General features: G+C 33.9%; 1 protein-coding gene across 3 annotated transcripts in view; it reads right to left on the bottom strand.

The window, feature by feature from the left end:
* Positions 1-271: 271 nt before the first annotated feature.
* LOC134529697 (IST1 homolog) overlaps positions 272-23,001 on the bottom strand; it is a 36,817-nt gene continuing 14,087 nt past the window's right edge. Inside the window, exons 4-8 of one of the 3 annotated variants that reach the window (XR_010074670.1) lie at positions 22,495-22,683; positions 18,172-18,357; positions 17,947-18,021; positions 16,709-16,768; positions 13,203-13,223 (exon numbers count right to left, since the gene is read on the bottom strand). Coding sequence is in view for 2 of the 3 variants with exons in the window: in XM_063364058.1 (XP_063220128.1) it covers positions 13,014-13,223; positions 16,709-16,768; positions 18,172-18,357; positions 22,495-22,683 (645 nt within the window). In the remaining variant the exon portion in view is untranslated. Of the gene's footprint in view, positions 13,224-16,708; positions 16,769-17,946; positions 18,022-18,171; positions 18,358-22,494; positions 22,684-23,001 lie in introns of all 3 variants that reach the window. The other 2 variants (XM_063364058.1, XM_063364057.1) reach the window with 2 other exon arrangements.

The following is a 23,001-nucleotide window of genomic DNA, read 5'->3' on the forward strand; positions in this document are numbered from 1 at the left end:
ATCGGCGATTGTTTGTAGGTACAGAAAAACAGCGTTGAGTTTCCGGTCTTTATGATATATGGTCGTTGGTCGTGACTAAAATTAAAGACTTTTTTTTTTTGTATTAAATATAATTTCATTTCACCAAAATCTGCTCATATATATATATATATATATATACATATGTGTGTGTGTGTGTGTGTGTATGTATATATATATATATATATATATATATATATATATATATATATATATATAGTTTTTTTTCTTTGTGACTCGTCAGCTTCAGCTTCTTAATGTGATATGTTTTCTTCTGCCTTTGTTCACTTTTTAAACACAAACAGTTATGTGGTTGTGGGCCAAAGTAGTAGAGTAAAAGGACAAGTAAATCTGTGTCTATTCCTATAACTGTTGTCAACTGTTCTTTTGCACATTTTAGAGCTTCTTGGACAATGTAAATATCTGCATCACCTGGTGCTTCGACAACAGGACATTCTGCTTCGCGTAAATGTATTGCTAATAACCTTAAAAATTGTCCGTTATTTCGCTCGTTCAAAAGAAACATATCTTTACGGAGTGATAGTTGCATTTCTCCTGCGAATTCAACTACAGGTGATGCATTACCTCTTGTTCTTCTCATATGTGCTGTGTCTTTAGTACTGTGAGTTTTCCCATATCCATCAACTACAGTAGTTGCTAATCCATAATTTTTCAAGATGAAACTCACGTACAGCTGAGCGATCTCGTTGTATGTTGCAGTATGGGGCCAAGGTAACTGATGAAGTAAATATCCTCTGTCAATGACATATTTAATTTAATTTTATGTATTTTATCGTTTGCAGAGTTATAACACATGGATACATAAAATCACTCAGTACAAGGAAATGGTAATTCAATTGTATAAATAGTAACTACATATACCAGGACAATAGTACATAAATTTTAAGCAAATGTTGATAAAGGTCAATTATATAATGCAATTTTTTGCCCTTAATTTAGTTCACGATTTATTTTGAAGTACGATGCACGGTTTCCGTTTTTTTTTCTTTGATAACTTTTTTCCGGGACATTTCCTGGGAAAAAAAAAATTAAATGTTGATCTGTGTGAAATTCTAATATATTATGAAAAACATTGTTTACTTTTTTTTTTCTAAACCATTATGCTGTAAAGTGCACAGTTTTTGAATTATTTTATTTTTAATATTTTTTCCAGGACTAATCCCGGAAAACGAAGCAGAAGTTATAAGCTGATTTCTTGAACTTTGGATATGTAATGGAAAAGTTAATGTTCTTTAATTTTGGCTCTACAGGTTTTGTCGTCAGATGCACAGTTTTTGAGTTATTATTTTTTTTCGTGTTTTTCCGGGACAAAACCCGAAAAATAAGTTACCAAAAGAAAGTGGATTTCGCTGGATTTTGGATGTGTTAGTCTATGAATTTTTCTGCGAATTTTGATGTAAAAAAACCTTTTATTGCAATTTGTCCATGTTTTTTTCATATCTTTCCTGGACTAGTATAGTGATTATTTATTTACACAAATCTAGAGGATTTTACCAACATTAAATAAAATTATTGTTTAGCTACTCCAGTTTTTTTTTAATTTGGGTTTTACGTTTCACAGACAGTGTCATTTTAGATGGACACACACCAACAAAACAATACCAGGAAATTTGAAAAGGAATCATCCACATTGCCTGAAATTTTAGGGAACAATAGACAACCAATATCAGGATGGCTGGACTGGCATTGAAAACTAGGTGCTCCAGAATACAATCACATTTTACCATCGCACAACCTCACTCATACATAGTTTCATTTATCTGGGAAGATTTTAACTAATTTAAAAGAAGAGGTGCAGAAAAATTAAATCACATCAACTGTATTTAGGGGGATGACTTCAGTAATGAATTTTGAAGGATGATTTCTAAGTCACTTTAAGCAACTGCTAAATCATTTTGTTGGTCATAGTCGAATTATTCCACAATCATCTTTGATTGTGTTGTTTTATAACTTTCTCTGTGACTACCTAACTTTAGACAAAATGTACAGAGGAAAAAATATATTTTGTCAAACATTCAAGATATTATTCAAAATAAAAATAAAAAATATTTAGGAACATATTTTGCTTCTAAACTGCTATATAATAGCATGTAGTTATATACACCAGAAAGTGCAGTGCCTTGATTGAGAATTTTCCAAGAAGTGACAGTATGCTAATTTATTACTCATTATGTTTTTCAATGGAATATAGAATGTTTGTAGGAGTGGACTCTTGGATTAATGGCAAGGAAGATCATGGCCACTGAGTCACCCCATTCCACAATGGTTGTAAATAGACCTGGAGATCAGGGCAGGAATGTTATTCAAACCTGGAGCCCTATTCTTGACACTATTAGAATAATTCTGCTAGAAGAACGACTGAAATTCAATAGAAATTTGCGAAACCCTATTCTTGAACACTTGCTAGCAGAATTATGCATCAGGTTGAAGTCACAAACTGTCAGAATTATTATGCCACCTCCTTTGCTGGCGGAAACACAATTCCGCTAGAGATTTGGGAGTTTGTGGTTCTTCAGAACATTGATTTGTAAAAAATGGAGGCTCTGTTACGGTTCCGAAATAGGTACTTCAAATTGTGTGAATGGTTGGTTAAGTTAGGTTAGCTACATTTAAAGTTTGTAAAATATTGCAAATGGCATAGTTATATTACATTAGCTACACTTAAAACCAACAATAACTTATTCAGCTTGTTGTATTATGTGATGCATGTTAAGATAAAAATATGCAACGTGATACTGTAGGTAGGCCTATCACAGAGTCATAGATTATTTTATTGAAATTTTGATTTAATCCTAAAGGAAAAAAAAACATTATTTATATAAACTCATATGCAATGGGTTTAAGAATTTGTCCAATTAACTGCATTTAAAAATTTGCAACACGAGTGCCATTTCAACCTTTAAAATTCGTTAGTTTATGAGAAATAGCTTTTAATTGCACTATAATTTAAAGTCTTCTGTGATTGGCAATGTTAAACAGTTTCTTAAATATTAACGAAAGCTATATTTACAATTTTTCGTTACTTAACATTTTACCTACAACACATGAAAAATATGGAAATTTTCACTGTGAAGAATATACGTATTTGTTGTGTTTTGTGATAAGTACTATACATAGTTTCCAAACAACAATTTGTTTTCACACCAAATGTTGGAAAAAATGTGTCATGTTTTGATTGGATCAGAACAAGTGTGGTAGCCTTATATAGGCTATGCTCATTTTATTCGTAAAAAAGTACATCTATGCCGGAATTGAAATGCACTCGCAGTGAGTCCATTTGTACATGAATTTCACTCATTTACAATTGATTGTGAAAATAAAGGTTATCCTTCTACCACTCCCTATCTTGCAAACCTAGCCACCATTCCTACCATGCAGGTACACACATGTAGAAGATATCATTGAAAACATGCACCAATGCAAACGCACACAAGTATTATTAAATAAATAATGACAGAAAATATAGTTGCTGAAAGTTTTTCTGATAATTACAGAGACTATTTCCAGAAATACCCCACTCCGAACAATTTCAAAAATTCACCCCAAAATAAGTGTCACGGAAGTGTCCACAAAAATCATAATTTTGCAATGACTTATAGAGATTATATAAATCTTAATGTCACACATTCATAAATAACTTGCTGAACCAACAAACACTGCATAAGATTTATTTTCACCTCAAAGTATACTCAAAAATATGATACAAGTTGGAAACAACTAAGCAGAAAATATAGACTAAAAAATGTGTATTTTTGAAGTGATAAGAAATTTTTAATACTAAAAAAACCACATGAATCTGTTAACGTTCTCATAAACATTTGTGTTTTTAGTATAATTTCCACAAGAAATAAAGTTGACATTTCCATTACACAATAATATTTTTCCCTGCTTAAAACGTCTTTTTTTTATATAATTCATAGGATTTTCCATGTAACTATACAACTCATTTTTAATTATTACTTATGTACGTATTTATACACATACCTTCCACGTCCATCATCTAAAGAACAGAGATGAACCATGAACATAATGAAAAAATTAACATACTTTTATGACAAATGCTCCTTTCCTCATTGTGAATGAACTTCTACCAATGATGACAATACTAAAAGCAACGTTGCCACACTTGCATAGAGATTTTTCATTAACCTAACAATGTAGATTTCAATACTCGATACAGCAGTTTAAAAAATAGTCTTTTAGCTCTCTACCGGAATGAAACTATTAGATCATTCCTCTAGTGGAATTATTCAGACAGCATCAAGAATAGGGCCCCTGTTATGGAGCCTGGAGGAAGAGCAATTTCTTTTGAGCTCTGTTGGGGTTTGTGTTGACAGGTATGTAGACAAACAAACCCTTTAGAATCATAAAAAAAATACAGTGACCAAAAAGAGTACCACCAATTTTAACATTCAATTTAATGGCATCATAACAGTTAAAAAATCTTAAAGCGAAAAGGTTAAAACAGCCATAAGTAAGCATGCAACGGTAATTAAAACACCAATAGCTTGGTAAATGACAATAGTTTTGTTTTCTGGTATAAGCAAAATGAATGTAAGCCACAGACCGGCATTAATATAAAATCGAAAGTGATGGTTTGTAATGAATTACAATTTATGTTACCAGTAAAGATTACTTGATGTGTAGTTCCTTGTAATTCATTAAATTTTAGGAAAAGAGATTCCTGCTTGTAATATACTTGTGGTGAAAGAGATGTAATTGTTACATATTAGTATTTGTTACTTATTTCCATAATAGGTATATTTCTTTATAGTTCCATTTTCTTTCAAATAAATTTCTATTGGTTTTTTTATGATAGGTCATTAATATCCCGCCTTAAAATGCTGTTTATGCGATTACCATAAATAACCAAACTTTGTGACCAACTAGGGTGTAAAATGTTAATATAAGCTAATTTTATCACTATTTGGCAAATAAAATTGTCTTCAAAACATTTTGCGGCTATAGTAAAATTTAATAGCTTTTTAATTATTTCGTAGTTCGTATAATAATCTTATCCCTATCGATATGGTATTAATCAGGGCCTACATCATAAAAATTTACATTTGTTTTCCAATGAAAAGTTAGAGTAAATTTGGAAATTTTTAACCTCAAACTACTCTCAATCTCGTTTCATCTCCCCGAGTTTTTACTATTTGTACCAAAATGAATCTTTTGTTGATCATTAACTTAAAATTATAATTTTATCAATTTAATAAAAGAGGGCACAAAAAAATTTGTGGAAATAATTATGAATGTGCGAGAACACACTTCCACAGTAAATCACGTAGGGTTTTTAACACATTTTTGTGCTTTAATGGAATTGAAAACCATTTTGTGAATTAATGAATGTTATTCTCTTTTTAAATATGATTTTTATTTTATTAAAGCAAATATGCATAAAAATAAAAATATATAACAAACACTTTCAAACAAACATTTTATCTACAGCACAAAACTTTGTATTCAGGCTCTATCTTTTTAATATAAGAAGTCTTAGTTTGGAATAATGTAATATACTAAACAAAACTTTTTGATACAACATGAAACAACATATAATTGCACACTACACACTTACAGTTATCACAATCAACTTTATCTATTCAAACCACTGGTGGTAATGTGTCAGTACTTCACAATTACTTAATTAATAAATAAACAAAATATCACAACTTCAAATTCAAAAACAACTTAACACACACTATGCAAAATCTTTCTGTTAATATTTTCTCAGTCCATTGAAATATAACCCGAATGTCAACATAAGCAAAATATGGTGGTAATAAGATCAGGTAGAAGATGAAACTAAAATCTGATTGAAAATAAAGTTATATTTTAAATAAACAATAAACAAACTAAGAAAAATGTACAAAATATATTTTTTAAATGTTACTATAGGCCATATATCAAGTAACTTAAAATTCATAGTAAAAATACATTACACATGGGTAGGGATGAGATGGTTCCCAAATTTTCTTCAGTTCCAATTCTATAAAATTGGTTTTTAATTTTTGGTACTATCCAGATATATTAAGAATATCTTATTTAAAAAAGGAGTTAATTAGAAAAATGAACAGAATATATCCAAAACTTGCTATCAAACACTGAACAAGAATACATGAGATTAATAAGGCTACCTGATAAAGGATTATCACAATTGCACACATAAACTTCATCAATTTAAATAAAAGAAAATTACATAAGAACCTAGGCAAAAAAAAAAAAAAATATTTTTTTTTTTTTGTGATTAGTACATGGTCCAACACAAGTTAAAAATAAGCAACCAGTACACTACGTTAACGTATCTTTTGATTTGTAAAAATAAAATAAAAAGTTTTAAACAAAAATTAAATATATTTGTGATTTTTACTAACAAAAAAATCAAATTATTAAAAAAAACTTGTAACATGTTGCTTACGATTATATCTAGATATGAAAATAAAACTTATTATACTTACAAAAAATATATACTTTAACAAACAGCACAATTATATTTTGTTTCCCAAAACACCACCATGTTATTATTACGAACAAAGCTTAGCAAAGAAGGAAATGCACTATATGTACTTGCATTGCGAGATATGTTATCAAGATTATTAATTTTATCAGTGTAGAGTTTAAAATTTAATGCAACACTAGCTGTTCACAATAAAAATAAGTCTTGTAATTCAAAATGGTTCTAAAGCTTAAAAAACCTACAGGCACAAAAATAATATATATTTATAAAAATTTATAAGATAACCTTTGCATCAACAACTATAATACAGTATAATGCATTGATAACCATACATAATGTAAGATAAATTCACTGCTGCTCAATATATAAATATGGAAAGTTCATTATAATTACCATCCTTCATACCTCAACCACTGATGACTATTGACTATTGCCTGAAATGGCATTTGATATGGAAGCTCAGAGAAAAATCTACTTTTCTCATTTACTAAAAACAAAAACATATATATTAAAAAGTAATAATATTATATGAAAACTGTAATAATTGATTGAAGATGGTAGCCTTATATATATATATATATATATATATATATATATATATATATATATATATATATATATATATATATGTGCTCATCGAAGTAGGTAATTACATTAGTAGAGTTTTTGTTTTATTTTATTTTTAAAGGTATTTTTGTGCTACAATTTATGTTCCTAATTATCGCTTTTGTTATGCATTCATGTTGTTTAACGAAGCTGCTAGAGGCAAGGCCAGCTATCTGGTGCGTCAGCCTGAGGGATTCCTAGGGAGTACCCTGACCATTGAGGGACATGACCAAGGAAGCACTCATACCTTCCCCTCCCCCTCCACTTACAATTAGCAGCCTCTTTCTTACACCAACCCCCTCCCCCTTCCATGGAGTCCAGGCGCCTTGCTGTCTCTCTGGAGGATTCGACAGGTTCTCCGAGTCCAGTCGCATGAAATGTCGTAACTAGGACGCCATTGTTCTAGCAGCTTTAGTGTTAAGTTGGGGGACTTTGATGAAGCGACACTTGCGGAGGGTTACATACTTTTCCAGGGCGAGTCTTAAGCGGGTTTAAAAAAAGGGCAGACCTCGAGTTTCAGTGAAGTAAAGAGGGTGAGTGACTCTTTGGCAAGTGATGGACTGCGTCAAGATGATCTGGTATAGTACACTTTTGTTGCTATTGAACTGTACATTCATTCCCCCTGCCCCACCCTTCCTAGTTCCAGAGTTTTTGTGTTCCAGGAATACAAGACTGGCATTGTTGATCAGTTCTATTCTATCTTTCTTGTAGGGTGGACGTGTTTACAAATCAGCTGATCATTTTGACAGTGCGCAACCATTAAAGTGACAGTATTTTTTTTTTGCATCTCCCGGAAAATAAGTCAGTGCGCAACCTATAAAGTAACCTTACTCAATGTAAAGTATAACCTAAAATGCTACCAAAGTTTTTGTTTATTAACATTTCTAGTGAACATTAGAGAATGTGTAGTAATTGGAGTGACGATACTGTAACTGCTAAAAAGCAAGAAAGGATTAGAAAACTTTTAATGTGTATTTGATGAAAGTGACGAAGAAGATGTGGAAATTTTTCTAAATGTGAAGATGATTTAGAAGAAAGTGACCACAAAACTGACACAGTAGAATCTAGTGTTGAAAGTGATTATGAACAAATAATCCAACAGGGTATTCAGCCTTATTATTGTGTGAGAAAACAAAATATAACAGCACATTTACCAGGTGTAAAAGGTCCAGCAAGTAATGCAAAAACTCCTCTTTACTGCTGGAGTTTGTTTATTCCAGATTCCGTTATTGATGAAATAGTGCCCTGTACCAACATTTGTACTGAAAGGTTTCGTCAAAATTATGAACGTAAAATAGATGCCTTAGAAACAAAGATGAACTAAGAGCACTTTTCAGGTTGCTTTATTTGGCAGGGGTACTTTGAGCAGCTCACCTGAATTTGTCTGATCTTTGGGCTATAGATGACACAGGACTAGAAAAACTTGGTGTAACATTATCTATGTACAGAGTGTATTTTTTACTGTGTGCTCTGCGGTTTGATGATCTAATTGACAGAGCATAACGATAAACACAGGATAAATTAACCCCTGTTAGAAAGTTATCCTACAAATTTGTAGCGCATTGTGCCAAGCACTACTCCATCAGCGAGTATGTGACAGTGGATGAAATATTGGAATCATTTCGCGGCTGGTGTAGCTAGCGGTAATACATAAAAAACAAGCCTGCAAAATATAGATTAAAAATTTTTGCTCTTACTGATGCTAAAGTGCACTATACCCTCAACATGGAAATATATGCAGGGACTCAAGCCTGATGGCCCCTTCATGCTAGAAAACCATGCATACAAAGTTGTTAAAAGGATGATTACTCCAATTTCTGGAACTGGACGGAATATTACTACAAACACTTCCATCCCACTGGCTCATTAGCTCAAAAACAAACATGGGTTGTCTATTGTTGGCACCATTTGTAAAAATTAAAGGGAAATACCACCCCTGTTTTTACAAGCTAAACTATGCCTGAGCCCCAGCATGTTTGGTTTTGGGAAGGACTGTACTTTAGTATCTTGTGTACCGAAGAAAAACAAAGCCGTACTGCTCTAATCTACAATGCACCATTCCAACTCAAGTGACATGGAAACTGGTGATTCATGCAAAACTTAAATTCTCACATATTATAAAGCTACAAAAGGAGACATGGACACTGTTAACGAACTAAAGGCTACCTATTCTGTTGCACAGAAAAGTTGCTGATGGCCACTAATATTTTTTTCAATTCATTGAACATTGCTGGTATCAACAGTTTCATCATTTTCCAAGCCACAACGCAAACCAGCATGAACCACCGAGAATTTATGAAAAAACTGTGTGTCAACCACTTGAAAGAACATACTACACCTAGACACCTACAAGAAAAGGTAAGGCGCCTGGCACGAATCTCTGAACCAAATAAGACGGTCGAGAAAAATGCTTTCTGTTCTTGGAAGAAAAACGGGATAAACAGTTCACAGTGCACCAGCTATATCTGCAGAGAACACACTGTTACACCATGTGTCAGCTGCTCCACAATGAGTGTTCAAAGTGACGAAGATGGGGACGAGAACGTGTAGGCAGCGAAGTGTAAAAAAAAATCTGCGAAGAAAGGTAAAATTTTTCTAAGCACTTATTTTACTATCCCTTTATTATAACTATTGAAAGAGAAAACAAATAATGATAATTTTAAAAGCATTTACACACAATAATAATTTTAATAAAATGTATTGTATTTCAATTCATTTCAAACAATGTTGTAACTCAATTCAATCTTTTAACTAAATAGTGTTTTTTATATGTATACAAATTTCACAATATCTGGACATTTTTCTACCTCTATGGTAATCTTAACAATTACTGGTGCCAATATCGTAACCAGTATCCACTTTAAATGTATTTTATATTTGATTAACTAGGCTAATAAAGTTTTATATTATTCATATACAATAAAAAATACTATCTAACCAAATTAATGTGTTAGAAAGTGTTCAATATTGAAATTATAAATTTTTCCCCCAAAATTTTAAATACCTGGTCTAAATGACGTGCGGACCGTTGATGAAACAAAATATAGCGCGACCTATTAAGGGTTAATGTCTTTTCCTAAACACGTCTTGGCAAAATGCACCGAAACAAACTTTAGTGCAAAAAAAAAGGATGCAAACTAAAACTTTAGCACCAAAAAAATGTAGGCTAAGTCCAGTGTTTTAAAAGGTTGATAGAAACTTAAATAATTGAAAATTTATTTTTAATCCAAAACCACTTTGCAATAAAAAAAATAGTTTCAAAAATTTCTACATTAGCAGTACTCAAAATCCTCTGTTCATAAATAAATTATAGTTTGTTTATCAAACATCTCTGTAACTTTCTGTTCTCTGCATATTTACTCCTACCAAAACGACCCCAAACAAGTTCCATGGCATTCTCCTCTCAGTTCCTGCGAGCCGAAATTCTTACATAGCGGTCATCATTTGGTAGTGTTGATCAAGGGTGACCACTGTGGAGCAAGCCTTCAACATGTGTAACATGATGATGCTGACATGTTCTACGATGTCGCTACAGTGTGTGACAACCCAACAAGCAACTTGCCGCACTTCCTGTCGCAAAGTAGCGATAGGCATATTAACTCACAAAATAGAACACACACACACACTGCATAATGCCATTAAGAATTGTAGATGTAACATACTCTTCTGAAGTATACCATGGCCACAAACCATTTCCAACTCACAATGGAAAGGAGGCAATATTTTCAGCTCTAATGTGGCAACCCTGAAGTGTAGCGATCAAGAAACCATATACGTACACTTGAAGCCTGGAAGATACGGGATGACACAAATCTTTGAGTAACGTATTAAAAAATTATGAAAGAAAATAATCAAGAGCAAGGTAAATATAATCATGTTTTAAACCTGTTGAAATATAGTTCAAAAATATCTCATTTACCTGTCATGTAAATTAAGCCTTTTTTTTTTTTTTTTTTTTTTTTTTCAGTTTTCTAGTTCCACAGGTGAATATGTCTTCATAAATGTTTTATGTCCTTCATAAATTTTAATGTTTCGTCTGTTTTTGTCATACTAATTGAAATTCTATAGATATTGATGACTGACATTTGAAACTTCTTTGAGTTGAAAATAAGCATTTTTTTTAATGTATTTTTCACTTTCTGTGTGTTTCTGACACAAGTTCTTCCAAAAAGCAATAGTCACAATTCCAACAATCATTCATTTCCCACATAATCCATACACCAAGTGAACATCATAGATATTACCAGTCTTGGAAAGTTGCACACTTTCTGCACTTAAAACAAATATATTTTAAACATTTCAATATGTTGAACGTAGGAAATCTAATAGAAATTAGCTACATCGCTGTTTCCTAAGTTTTCTATTTGTAACACTATGAATAATATTCGCGGAGACATGTTAAAATGCAGTACTTGGGATTGACATTCAAATGCAAAACCTATGATGGTGCGTGGCAGCCAAATTTTGTTGTTTATTATGTTAAAATGGTTAAGTATTCACTTATCTTAAATTATTAAATTTGTGAGAGCTCTAAAATCATGTTTTATCACAATCAATAGATATGCATGTCTAGTCATACGTTATAATCTATTAAAAATATGCAAAACAAAATTCAGTATGGAATTTGTAGACAGACTTACAATTTACTTTTAAAAAACATAGCAGATTCTTTTTAAATAATTATCTCTGGTAACTTATGTTTCTTTCTAGCATGGTGCAGCAATCATATTTTCCAGCATGTCACATTTTTCTACTTTTAAAAATGGATTATTCCTAGACACTTTTAAATCAATAAACTTTTTTACAACTGTCAATATTCTGGACAATGGTTATAATAATTCTTAGCTTCAAAACTCACTTTTAAAACTTCACATAGTTATACTATATAAAGATTAACCAGCAAAATACAAAAAGTATTCACCCACAGCTTACTTACAGAAGAGAAAGTTGTCAATGCATTGCATAAAAACTTGCAGCTTGGGAATTACGTAAATGTTAGGTTCATTTTCTGGATTGAAAGCATTTTCTATTACATGCTTCTATACATTAAATAACAAAAAAAATATATATTAAATAGGGTACTGATAGTTATAAAACCATTATGTAGTGTTTTAATTATTGAATTTAACTGAACTGGAATTCTAAAATAAACTAATCATCAGCTTACCTCTTACCATAAAAATTGGCATTGCTGCTGAAGCTTACTGAACGATGTATAACAGTACTGTTAGCAAAACCTAAGTTCTCACATGCTTAAAAAATTTTACTTATTGCTGTTTATTTACAGAATGGCAACCTGCTTCTAGCCTAACAAACTAGCTGCAATATATGTAGCTGCATGAGCACCAACCACATTGAGATATTTTACATGGTTATTTCAGAAACAGTACTCTCATGAATTCAGTATATTGGTATAATGTTATAATGAATTTATATTTTACTCTATAATTTTTTCAATCTTTTTTACCAAATAATATGTTCTTGATGATGAACACTGAAAGGCTTAACTTAGGCTAGAACTACCATAAGACACATTTTCACCTCATTATGATGGGGAAAAAAAAACATTTAAACATGACTGCCACATAAAAAGCTTAAGAAAATATTTTAAATCTTAGCCTTTTACTATACATACCTGAAAAGTACAATGATGAAAGCACAGAATAAATCTTTTTATATTTTAATTTATTAATACAAAAATCTATTATTTGAAGCCAGAGGCCTTATTTTTAGTGCATAATATATCATCAATGTTTTTCATATTCCATACATGAAGAAAATTATCATATTGATAAAATCCACTTGTAAAACTTAACATTTGCAAAAATATATTAAATCTGTCTGCTGTACAGTTTTTTTTTGCTTGCTGCATGCTAAAGCATATGTAAATATGTGATTTACGTCTATGCTGTTATTTTTTCTTTTTCAGATCTTCAAAGCGGCGTGTTAAATCATCAAAATCAATCTCATCTGGTGCATCTTCATTTCTGGCTGATGGTTCTGATGCTGACAGGCTGTCACTGGGGACAGGTGGCAATCCATCCAGACCAGGAAACTGAGGGTTTCCCCATTCCCCAGGATTCAACTTGGAACGAGGTGCTGGTTTAGGTAGGTCATCACTCTGGAAAACACAATTTAATATCATCTTAAGGAGAAAAAAACCTTGAAAGACAAACAGAAGTAAAAAGTTGTTACAGGTGTAATTTTAAGCTGTTAAACTCGCGCAGATATAATACACTTGTGAGGCAAGTAGTATAGCGAGGGTTGGTGAAAAGATGCAGAGAACACAGAACCACGTTGATTGGTCAAGACGCTGAGTCTGGGCATGTGAACACCCCAGTTCTAGTTTCCACGTGGCCAGAAGAGGGGGTGAGCTTCCCAGTGAGGGGAGGTTGTTATATAAGTAACTGCAGGCTCGACTTTGTGGAATATAAGGAGGACGACCGATGCAGAGGGTCTGGCAGAAGGCATTGAGCCTCCAGAACCAGTGGAGCATTCCTCAGCAGTCATCTTCAGTCGACTTGAGTTGACAAGTCGTCATAGAAGCCAGTCTCCGAAAGGAACACGTCATCATTCTCATCAGCCGACCAGATAGCCGAGATGACCACGCACAGTGATGCCCAGTTTGGGGTCACTGTTGATAGTCCCACCTATGAGAGAGGGGCGGTCTGACTTGTTCCGGAGAAAAGAGTCGGCTGTGGTCAACCTGTATTCCTGATCGTACCGATCACTCGCTTTAGTGGGAGCTGTTACTCGTCAGCCGAGTTAGTGAGTCAGCGAGTGGTACTCGCTCATTGGCTTCATGCATGAGACACGAATGAGTAGCAGGCACGTCACAGAGTAGACACGGGAGCTGGATGTCCGTCATTCCACTCGCTAAGTGCACTCACTGGGCAAGTGTGAGGGACAGACTGCCACCTTCATCAACGCCACAGGAGCACCAGCTGTAAGGTGGTCTTCGGGAAAGCTGACTTTGTTCCCCGGTGCTGGTTCCTCAGCGAGTGGCAAAAGGAGTTCTTTCAGCAGGCTGAGGTGGAGCAAGCCAATAGCGACTTCTTGGATGGTGGGCGGATGAGTGCCAAGGAGACGAGCAACGCTTATCTAGGCGAGTAAATGACCAGTATCAAACCCCAGGAGTTGCAGCGGAGGTTTGATGATCAGGACAATGCAAGCAGTTGGTTTTGCCTCAGTGTTAGCTAGGAATAAACCTAATGTTGCTACAAGCTTGAACTGAACTGAGTAATTAGCCATTTTCAGTTTAAAGAAAAGATGAATCAAACAAAACATTCAGCTTTCCGGGTAAACAAAATATTATACTTACATGTGTCGAAAGCAGTACAGCCATAAGGTTCATTAGTTTGGCTACATGCATACGAAGGCTAGTCAATCTTAAAACTTAATTAAGTTATCTTTGATAGCATCAGAAGCCCAGTATAATTCTGAAATAAAGGATTCTCTTATGAATATAAATAATAATGTTGTTGTTTTTAGGTACTTAATATGTGAGTTGTTTACCTAGTCTACAGTTGATAATTTGGAATTCTTTGATTCATGGAGTCATCCCCCAAAAGCATAGAAACTCTCGCTGAGACAAATGAGAGCAGATGTTAAGTCAACAAGTCTTGTATTTGTGTTGTTAATAATAAGAGTTAAAAACCTTTCTTTTGGTGTCTCTGGTGCTACAATTTCTGTTCCCTATTTTAGGTCATTATTTTTTGGAAAACACAATGCACAACTAAGTGAGAAAAAATGAGAGAAATAGCACACTTCTTTAATTATAAGCGCATTAAGATCAACCAGAGCAGAGAGTTGATTATAAAGAGATTCTCTTTTATCCATCAAGGCCACATTAAGTCAATTTTAAATCTATTAAAAACCTTTAGCATTCAAGAGTACTGGTTCACAATCCTTTATCGAAAAGCCTTACCAGTGTTTTTTTTTAACTTTATAACTATTTGAGATTCAAAATGAATAAAGGAATGAATGAATGAATGAATGAAAAATCAATCAATGAATTACGGTGTTATGACTCATCAACACCGGGGTCTAAGAGACAAAGAGATGATGAGATGAGGAGCATTGATAGAATGACAAAGTGAGGTAAAACTCTACAAATCCCACCAATTTATGGCAACATCCGCCACATTTCCCACTTGCAAAAAATCTGTGGAGTGACCCCGCCAAAAATTGAACCCAGATTGTCTCAGTGGAAGGAGTGATATGACCACTGTATCACCCTGGCTCTCTTTTGGTTTCAGAATTTCAGTTAAACGTTGTGGGTCAGTTCCCAAAATTTACCATATGTCATACGTAAGACTCCACATTAAAGCTAAGTAAAATATTTGGGGATAAAAATTGTTTGATTTTCTTAAAGAAATTTGTCCATGAAAATTTTACATTTCAAAGATAAAAAACAATATAAAAAAATAATTGTATGTATATCTCAAACTGACATTTAATTTGTTTATAGTAAAACTAAAAACTCATTCTACAATAATACTCCTAGGATTATATGTATAATAGACAATAAACGTAGCAGAATATGAATGTATGAAGCACAGTAAAAAAAATGGTCCAGTCACCAAAAATTTGCAAAGAAAACATATTCTGTAAGCATTTAAATACCCATTAAAATCTAACGATGTAAAACTTTCACACAAATATTTGATTAAATTTGTCAACACTTCCACTTAAAAGCCCTAATAATTATGCATAGGATTGAAAATGCATAATTTTTGGCAGTTCTAAAACAAAAATCAATGGTGATACAAAAACCTTCACAAGCATAATCAAAACAACACTTTTTTAAGCACACAACAAATAATGAAATTATTTCTCTACTATCTCTCTAAATAATACAAGAAAATATCATGTGCACCAATAAAAACGTGTCATATTTTATAACATTATAAGTATGTAAATAACAATTAATTGCATCTCGCGTACCAGTAGAGGGAAAAAATTAATAACAATTAAAACAGCATGTACAATAAAACTTCTGGGGTAGGACAATGCAAAATAAAGAAGTGAATACATATATATTAAAAATAAAATTCCTGCTGACTGTGTGACCAATTTTTCAGCAATGGTTGACAACTACAACTTTTACAGGCTGAAATAAACTACATTTATTTTTATTACTAAAGATTTATCTGACATAAAATACTTTTAATCCCAAATTAAATAATTAATATAGGTACCACCACACTTCTTTCATTTTAAATTTTCGAGAATGCTTAAACACTAACGTACTTGATCAAGAAAGATAAAGAAGTGGTACATGTTTAAGTAAACACTTAATGCATATATGTCAACTGAAGCACAATGATGATGTGGTTATAGGTCTACAAGCTAGTTTTGAATCACCAGACATTGCCATGGGAAAAGAGCCATAGCGTAACTTGGGCAGACTATATGAGATGATTCTGTGATAGTTCAACATTGCCTTCTGCAGTATGGAGGTGAAGAAACAACCCAATTTCAAATCCTGAACCCAGGAAGGAAATTATCCACAAGTGAAAAATTCCCAACCTGATCAGGATTACCACAACTACATTTAAATATTAAATTAACACAATAAGCAAAATCATCAAACATGTTATGTACCTGTTTGTTTTTTAGATGCCCTTCAGGTGCAAAATTGCTATAAGGGGGTGGAGAGACATCCTGAAAAAAAATTAAATTTATTCTAAGTATACTCATGCATAACAAAGTGCAAAACTAAAACTAAAAAATAATTTTAAAAAAACAAAACAAAGAAACTGTGATTGAACCTGCCCATAAACATTTCACTACTAGAAAAGGCAGGTGGAGCAAGCAAACTTAAATGCTGTTAGAACACACAGTGCTTCCTTTTATCAATATAGTAATGACTCTATTTTACATTTCATAAAAAAAACTTAATAGTTAGGAACAAACAGTTTTAGAGCTCTGAAAACCAAACAAAATAATCAGCAAAATAAAAATACTGTGGAAGTCCATTAAAAAAAGAATAGTCACAATCTTACAGCGACAAAAAAAAAAAAAAGGAAAGTAGTAAGATCACTACATTTGAACAGTGCATAAATCAAAATCAAAAAAATTACATGTTTTTAAATGTATAATCACAATATTGTAAATACTTGTGTTATATCTTGACCCCCTACACATCAAGGAGATTCATTTTTTCCTGCCCAGATGGAGATTTTGATTATTCGCATGCTTCTAAAATGATATTAAATTCAAACATAAAAGGTTTTATTTATATATATTATCTTGACGTGGCGCGGCCTACTGTCGTAAGTAAGCCCCACTGTGGAAAAGCCACTTGACGTGGCTGGGGGTTTCACTATCGAGTAGATGTTAAAATTAATGGGCGCCACCGTGCATGCGGGCACAGACCCGGTAGAGACTCAACCTGGGGTCGTAATGTCGCCCTTGTGAGGCGTGAATTGTGTACCCCTTAAACTGCCTAAATCTCCTGGGCCCAGCCCGCTCTCAGTGTCGGGCACACTTTAATCAGTAACGCCGACAGACATACTCAACACATCTGGTCAGGTGAATGAGGCGAAGATGACCTAGGCAAAACTGAGATTTATTATATTATACACTGCTCGACACATGTCCCTCGTACTATGTTTAAAATACAAAATTATTAAACAGTGGAAAGCCTTGCGGCACGAACAGTATACCGAGGTTCGAACCACCTCATGGTTGAACAGAATATTCGCGGCGATGACAAATTTCAGTGAGCGGATTTAAATACAAATTAATTATGCAGTCGTGCCCCCGAGGAAGCCTCCCAGGATAAACGTAAACAATCTAGATAAATTACGGCAGTCAGAATTACTCAGCTCGGTTATTACCAAAGGTGAAGTCCTCCGAGTGCTGGAAGCGTCCTACCATGGGTGGCGATGCAAAGCGACTGGGGCGAGACATGGCTGCGAAGGTATTCATTTGTGATTACTGAAATTACTTTTCACAAATTAAAACTAATAAAAACATGTAACTTAAAAAAGTGCCTAAGCAATAGGAAAGCATGTATAGAATATTTAAAGTTATGTAATAGTAAAAATGCAGCATGGAATAACCTGAAAGTTGTTTATATTAAGTGGCTTGGATGCAGCATCAAATCCTGGTGAGGTGAGATCATCTGCTCCAGGTGGTATGTTGAATGGCAAAGATTTTTCGCTTAAAAATGGAGCACTCCGGTTCTGGTTGAATGTCTGAGGTGCTATAAAGCCACCTGCTGAGCCTCCAGATGGATTATATGGAACCTGAGTAAACAAAATATCATTAATTATTAAAACGAAGAACCAAATGAAAAACAGCAGCATTAAGGAAGACATAAAATTACAAATCTGTTATAAAAAAATTAAACCAATAATTTTTAATTTGATGGCTAAAAAAGCACGAGCAAAAGAAAAACCTACTTAACGATTATGAAACATAAATATCTTAAAGTATGTCACCATCTACTGTAGTTAAATATTAGAGCAGAAGCAAAAAAATTATAAAAAATTTCTAATTTAAATATGTCAGAACAGACAAAATCAGGTCTTACCTAATGCAACAGTACACAAGTATTTGGTTCATATAAACAGTTCAGCAAAAACTACTTATGAAACTGACCCCAGAAATGTCGGCTGATAAAACATTGTTTTACATCCTGCTTATTGTACTAAGTCAAAAGTCAAGCCCATATAATCAATGAGTTGTGGTCCAGAGCCAATAATGCATTCACAGTGAATGTGTTTTACACAACAATGACTGCTAATGCACTGACTACTGAGTTTAGACATCATTTTAACATAAGGATAAATAGTAAGATCTCCAAAGCCAAATTATTTCTTATTAGGTTGAGAACTTCAAGGCCACCCTACTTGCTTAGGCTCCTTTCACACGAGGCGACTGATCGCGGCGACTGATCTCCGCAACTTTTAGTGGAGCATTGTTTTGTATGATAACTTTCACACGAGGCGACTGCAGTCGCTCGAGCAGGCGACAGTCGCTTGCAGTTGCTCACTATCGCAACCGATCGCCGCAACTACAGTTGCCGCAACTGGATATGAAACATGTAATCAGATACACGTTTTCACACGAGGCGACTGGTCGGCGCGACTGGCGAGTGGCGTCTGCCGTTCCCATAGTTGTGAAGTGACCGAACCATGGCACATCGTGTTGATATGAACCGTTCTATTACTAAATTAATAGAAGAAAGAGTAAATACTGAAGACCTCATTTATGAAGTACAGAACAACGAGGCTATTTGGAACAGTACACTTGAAGAATATGGAAATAAACTTGAAAAAGGAAATGCATGGCACAAAGTAATAACGAAATTCTTTGGTGATTTCGATGAAAAACCATTTCCAGAGAAAAATGAAATAGGTAAGATAAAACTTTATATTAGTTTCATTACAGTAATGGTTTATAGATATAGTGATACGCATTGTAAATGTATGAGGCAGTGACTACACTGAAAGTACGTCCGTAATAAAGTAGCGGCTGAAAATATTTTTTTTGTTCTTGACAAAACACTTGTCCACACTTATAAAAGCCTCTTGAAAATAGTTTACAATAGTTTTAAATTTTGTTTTGCGTTTAATGGTTCTTTTAATATTCGAAAAATTTGTGCTAGCGTTGTTGACTTGCAATGTTGTTGTGATACGGAACTATTTCTCTACTGACAGCAAATATTTTTCAACAATAATAAATTATATTTCAGGACGAACGTTTTCTGCAATGGTTCTTAAATACGTTCCATTTGCCAAGGGACGGAACCTTCTGCACTTATGAAGTACTTGGCAAACATGTCTCTAACATTGCTTGCAAGTCTTGGTGTTGGTCGTCCAGCGGGTTCCATATCAAGGAGCCCTTCAACTGTTACATCCTCAAAGCGAATCCCGTCCCTTTCTTTTACAAAGTTGTGTAGTAAACAGCACACGCTGACTATGTCTTCTGCTAGGGTTAAGTCAACATTTAATGGCCTATGAAAAATACGCCACTTGTTTACGAGAATGCCAAACGTGCATTCGATATATCTGCGCGCTCGGGAGAGTCTATAGTTGTATATACGTTTTTTTACACTTAAAAATTTACCTGAATAAGGCCGTAAAATATTATTAGAAAGTCCAAATCCTTCATCAGCAACAAAGACAAAGGGCATAGGTCCATCAAATCCTGCATATGATTCTTGTGGCACCGGTATGTTGAGCTGTTGGTTCTGAAGTTTCTTGAAAAATACGCTTTCTTTAAACACTGTGGAGTCTGATGATTTTCCGTATGCACCTATGTCTATAAATAAGAACTTATACGATGCATCACACAAAGCAAGAAGGAGTATTGAGAAGTAGTTTTTGTAATTGTAATATAAAGAACCACTATGAGCAGGTTTGATTATGCGAACGTGTTTCCCATCCAGTGCTGCCATACAATGTGGAAAATTCGTCCTTTCGTAAAATTGTGCTGCTGTTTGCAACCATAGTTCTTCTGTCAGTTCACGGAAACATATTGGCTTCAGTCGAATCCAGATTGCCTTGCAAACTTGACAGACGATGGTATAAATTGTAGAGATTCCTAGCCTATATTGGAAGTGAAGGTCTGTCATTGTTGAACCTGCACCCAAGTACCTGTAACAAAATATAATAAATTGAAAATGTACACAATCTAATAAGAATGTGTCCTAACAAATTTGTAAACGGTATGTTACAGCTGCTGCTATACAGAAGAAGTGGAAAAGTATCCGGACATGCTATGCTAGAGAACTTCTGAAAAAGAAGACAGAAAAAAGTGGTTCTGGGGATAGTGGCCAAAAGCAGTATGTATATTTTGAAACATTGCATTTTTTAGAAACTGTGACGAAGAAAACAACAAGTAGTATGGACTGTGTCTCTGGCGAAGATCTTAGTGTTGAAACAGAAGTAGACGATGATATTTCAACACAACAAGAAGAAAACCCAGTAAATATCCAAAAAACATCACGGAAGAGACAGATCAAAGAAAATGATGAGCTTATTAGTGTACTAAAAAAAAAAAATATGTATGGAAAGTACAGCTTCGGATGAAAAATATGAGGATTGCTTGTTTTTACTATCTCTTGTTTCGGAAATGCGTAAAGTTCCCGATGACAGAAAGCTCAAACTTAAATATGACTTAATTTTGGCTATTGCAAATGCTCAACAAGTGCGACAGATGCCACAACAATTTCAGTATAATAATACCAGTACTGTAGGCATCCCATTTCAATCTGTTCCACAAATCAATCATGGTCCATCATGTTCTCCAGTCGGTCTGCCAAGTACGTAATTCATCAGTGATAAATTGTGCACCGCAGAGGAATTATGTTTACAATGTTTCATCTCCTGCATCTACAACATCACGTGTATTACGTTCACCAACAGAATCAGTGGGCAGCCAGTATAGTGATGTGATATGCTTTGAATAGTTACTCTCTTTCCCATTTTCGTGGCGTGGTCTCAATTTCTATTTGTTTTCCACAACTGTAACATTTCCTTTATGGTAATTTTATTCACTGCAGTCACAAGTAAACAACCTTAAGCATACTGTAACTTGCTATACATTGTCTTATGCTGTGTGCTTTATTCAGAACATTTAGTGACTGCTACAAACTAAAAACTTATTTCTTTATCACGAGAACAATGTTTCATGTGGTTGGTAGCCCCTTGCAAATTAATAATAAACACATTACAGAAGCATTAAAAGTTATTTTTTATTATTTTTAATCACCTTAAATAAAAATATGAGTAATAATATACCGATATGTTTATGCCATGTATTAAACATATAGCTTTGATTACACATATTACTTACCTTAAAGTAAGAGCAAGTTTTTCTTTAGCAGGAATACTTTTTCTCATAACTGTATCAATTCCTTGCACATCGGATTCTATGTAGTACAGTAATTCGTCAAACGAATTTCTTGACATACGAAAGTAATTAAAAAATTTCTTTCCGTCTGACAACAGCTCGTCAAATAAACTGTAAAAAAGTCCCCGCTCTATTCTCGACCTTAATATAGGATGCACATGCATGCTTCTTCTTGATCTGCGCTTTCTCTTCTTGAGAAGCAAGAGGAGCAGCAGAACCTCTTCGTCCCTAGACACCATGACGAACTGAAATCTATTTTACTCGGCAATCGCCGCAACCAGTTGCCTGCGCTAACGGCACAGTCGCCAGTAAAGGCGACTGATCGCCACGCTCAGTCGCCGCAATCACTCGCCTCGTGTGAAAGGAGCCTTAGGTAACCTCAGCATCTTGAACTGTGTGTACACCTGTCAATTTGGAGCAAAATAGTGTGGCACTAATGTGCAGTCCCCTGAGTTCAGTTTATAACCATTCTGTATCATTAGGCAACTCTGCTGGCATGCAAAACCAATTGATATTTTATCTACCTCAAATGGTGGAAAACCAGATGGTGGCTGTAGCGGCAACATTGGTGGATGCGGAAAACCCTTAAAGCCAGCTGGCTGAGGAGCCAGTCCTTGACCTCCCAAATTGTTTGAATCTGGGCCGTTAATGTCCACCAATAAGGCATCCACTCCTAGGCCATGATCGTCCTTCATAACCTGCAATGAAAACAACTAATCTATCATAAAAAAAATTATATTTCATTTATTTAATTCAAATAATGGTACACAGTCATGCATGAAAAATGATCAATAAATTTTTAACGAGACTTTAATAATTGACAATTTTAAAATCAGAATTTTATTTAAACTTGTCACCATAAGATTTTAATTAGAACTTAAAAGATTAAATTTTAACATTTACTTGCAACAGTCCACTAAATCCTAAAATTTTTATTAAGAGGATTCATATAATAGCATGCATTATAAATATGGTAATGATTAGAAATTCTTGTCTTGAAAAACAGGAACTAATACAGTGGGCAAATATTT

This window comes from Bacillus rossius, chromosome 2 (genome assembly GCF_032445375.1).
Source record: "Bacillus rossius redtenbacheri isolate Brsri chromosome 2, Brsri_v3, whole genome shotgun sequence".
Lineage (NCBI taxonomy): Eukaryota > Metazoa > Arthropoda > Insecta > Phasmatodea > Bacillidae > Bacillus > Bacillus rossius.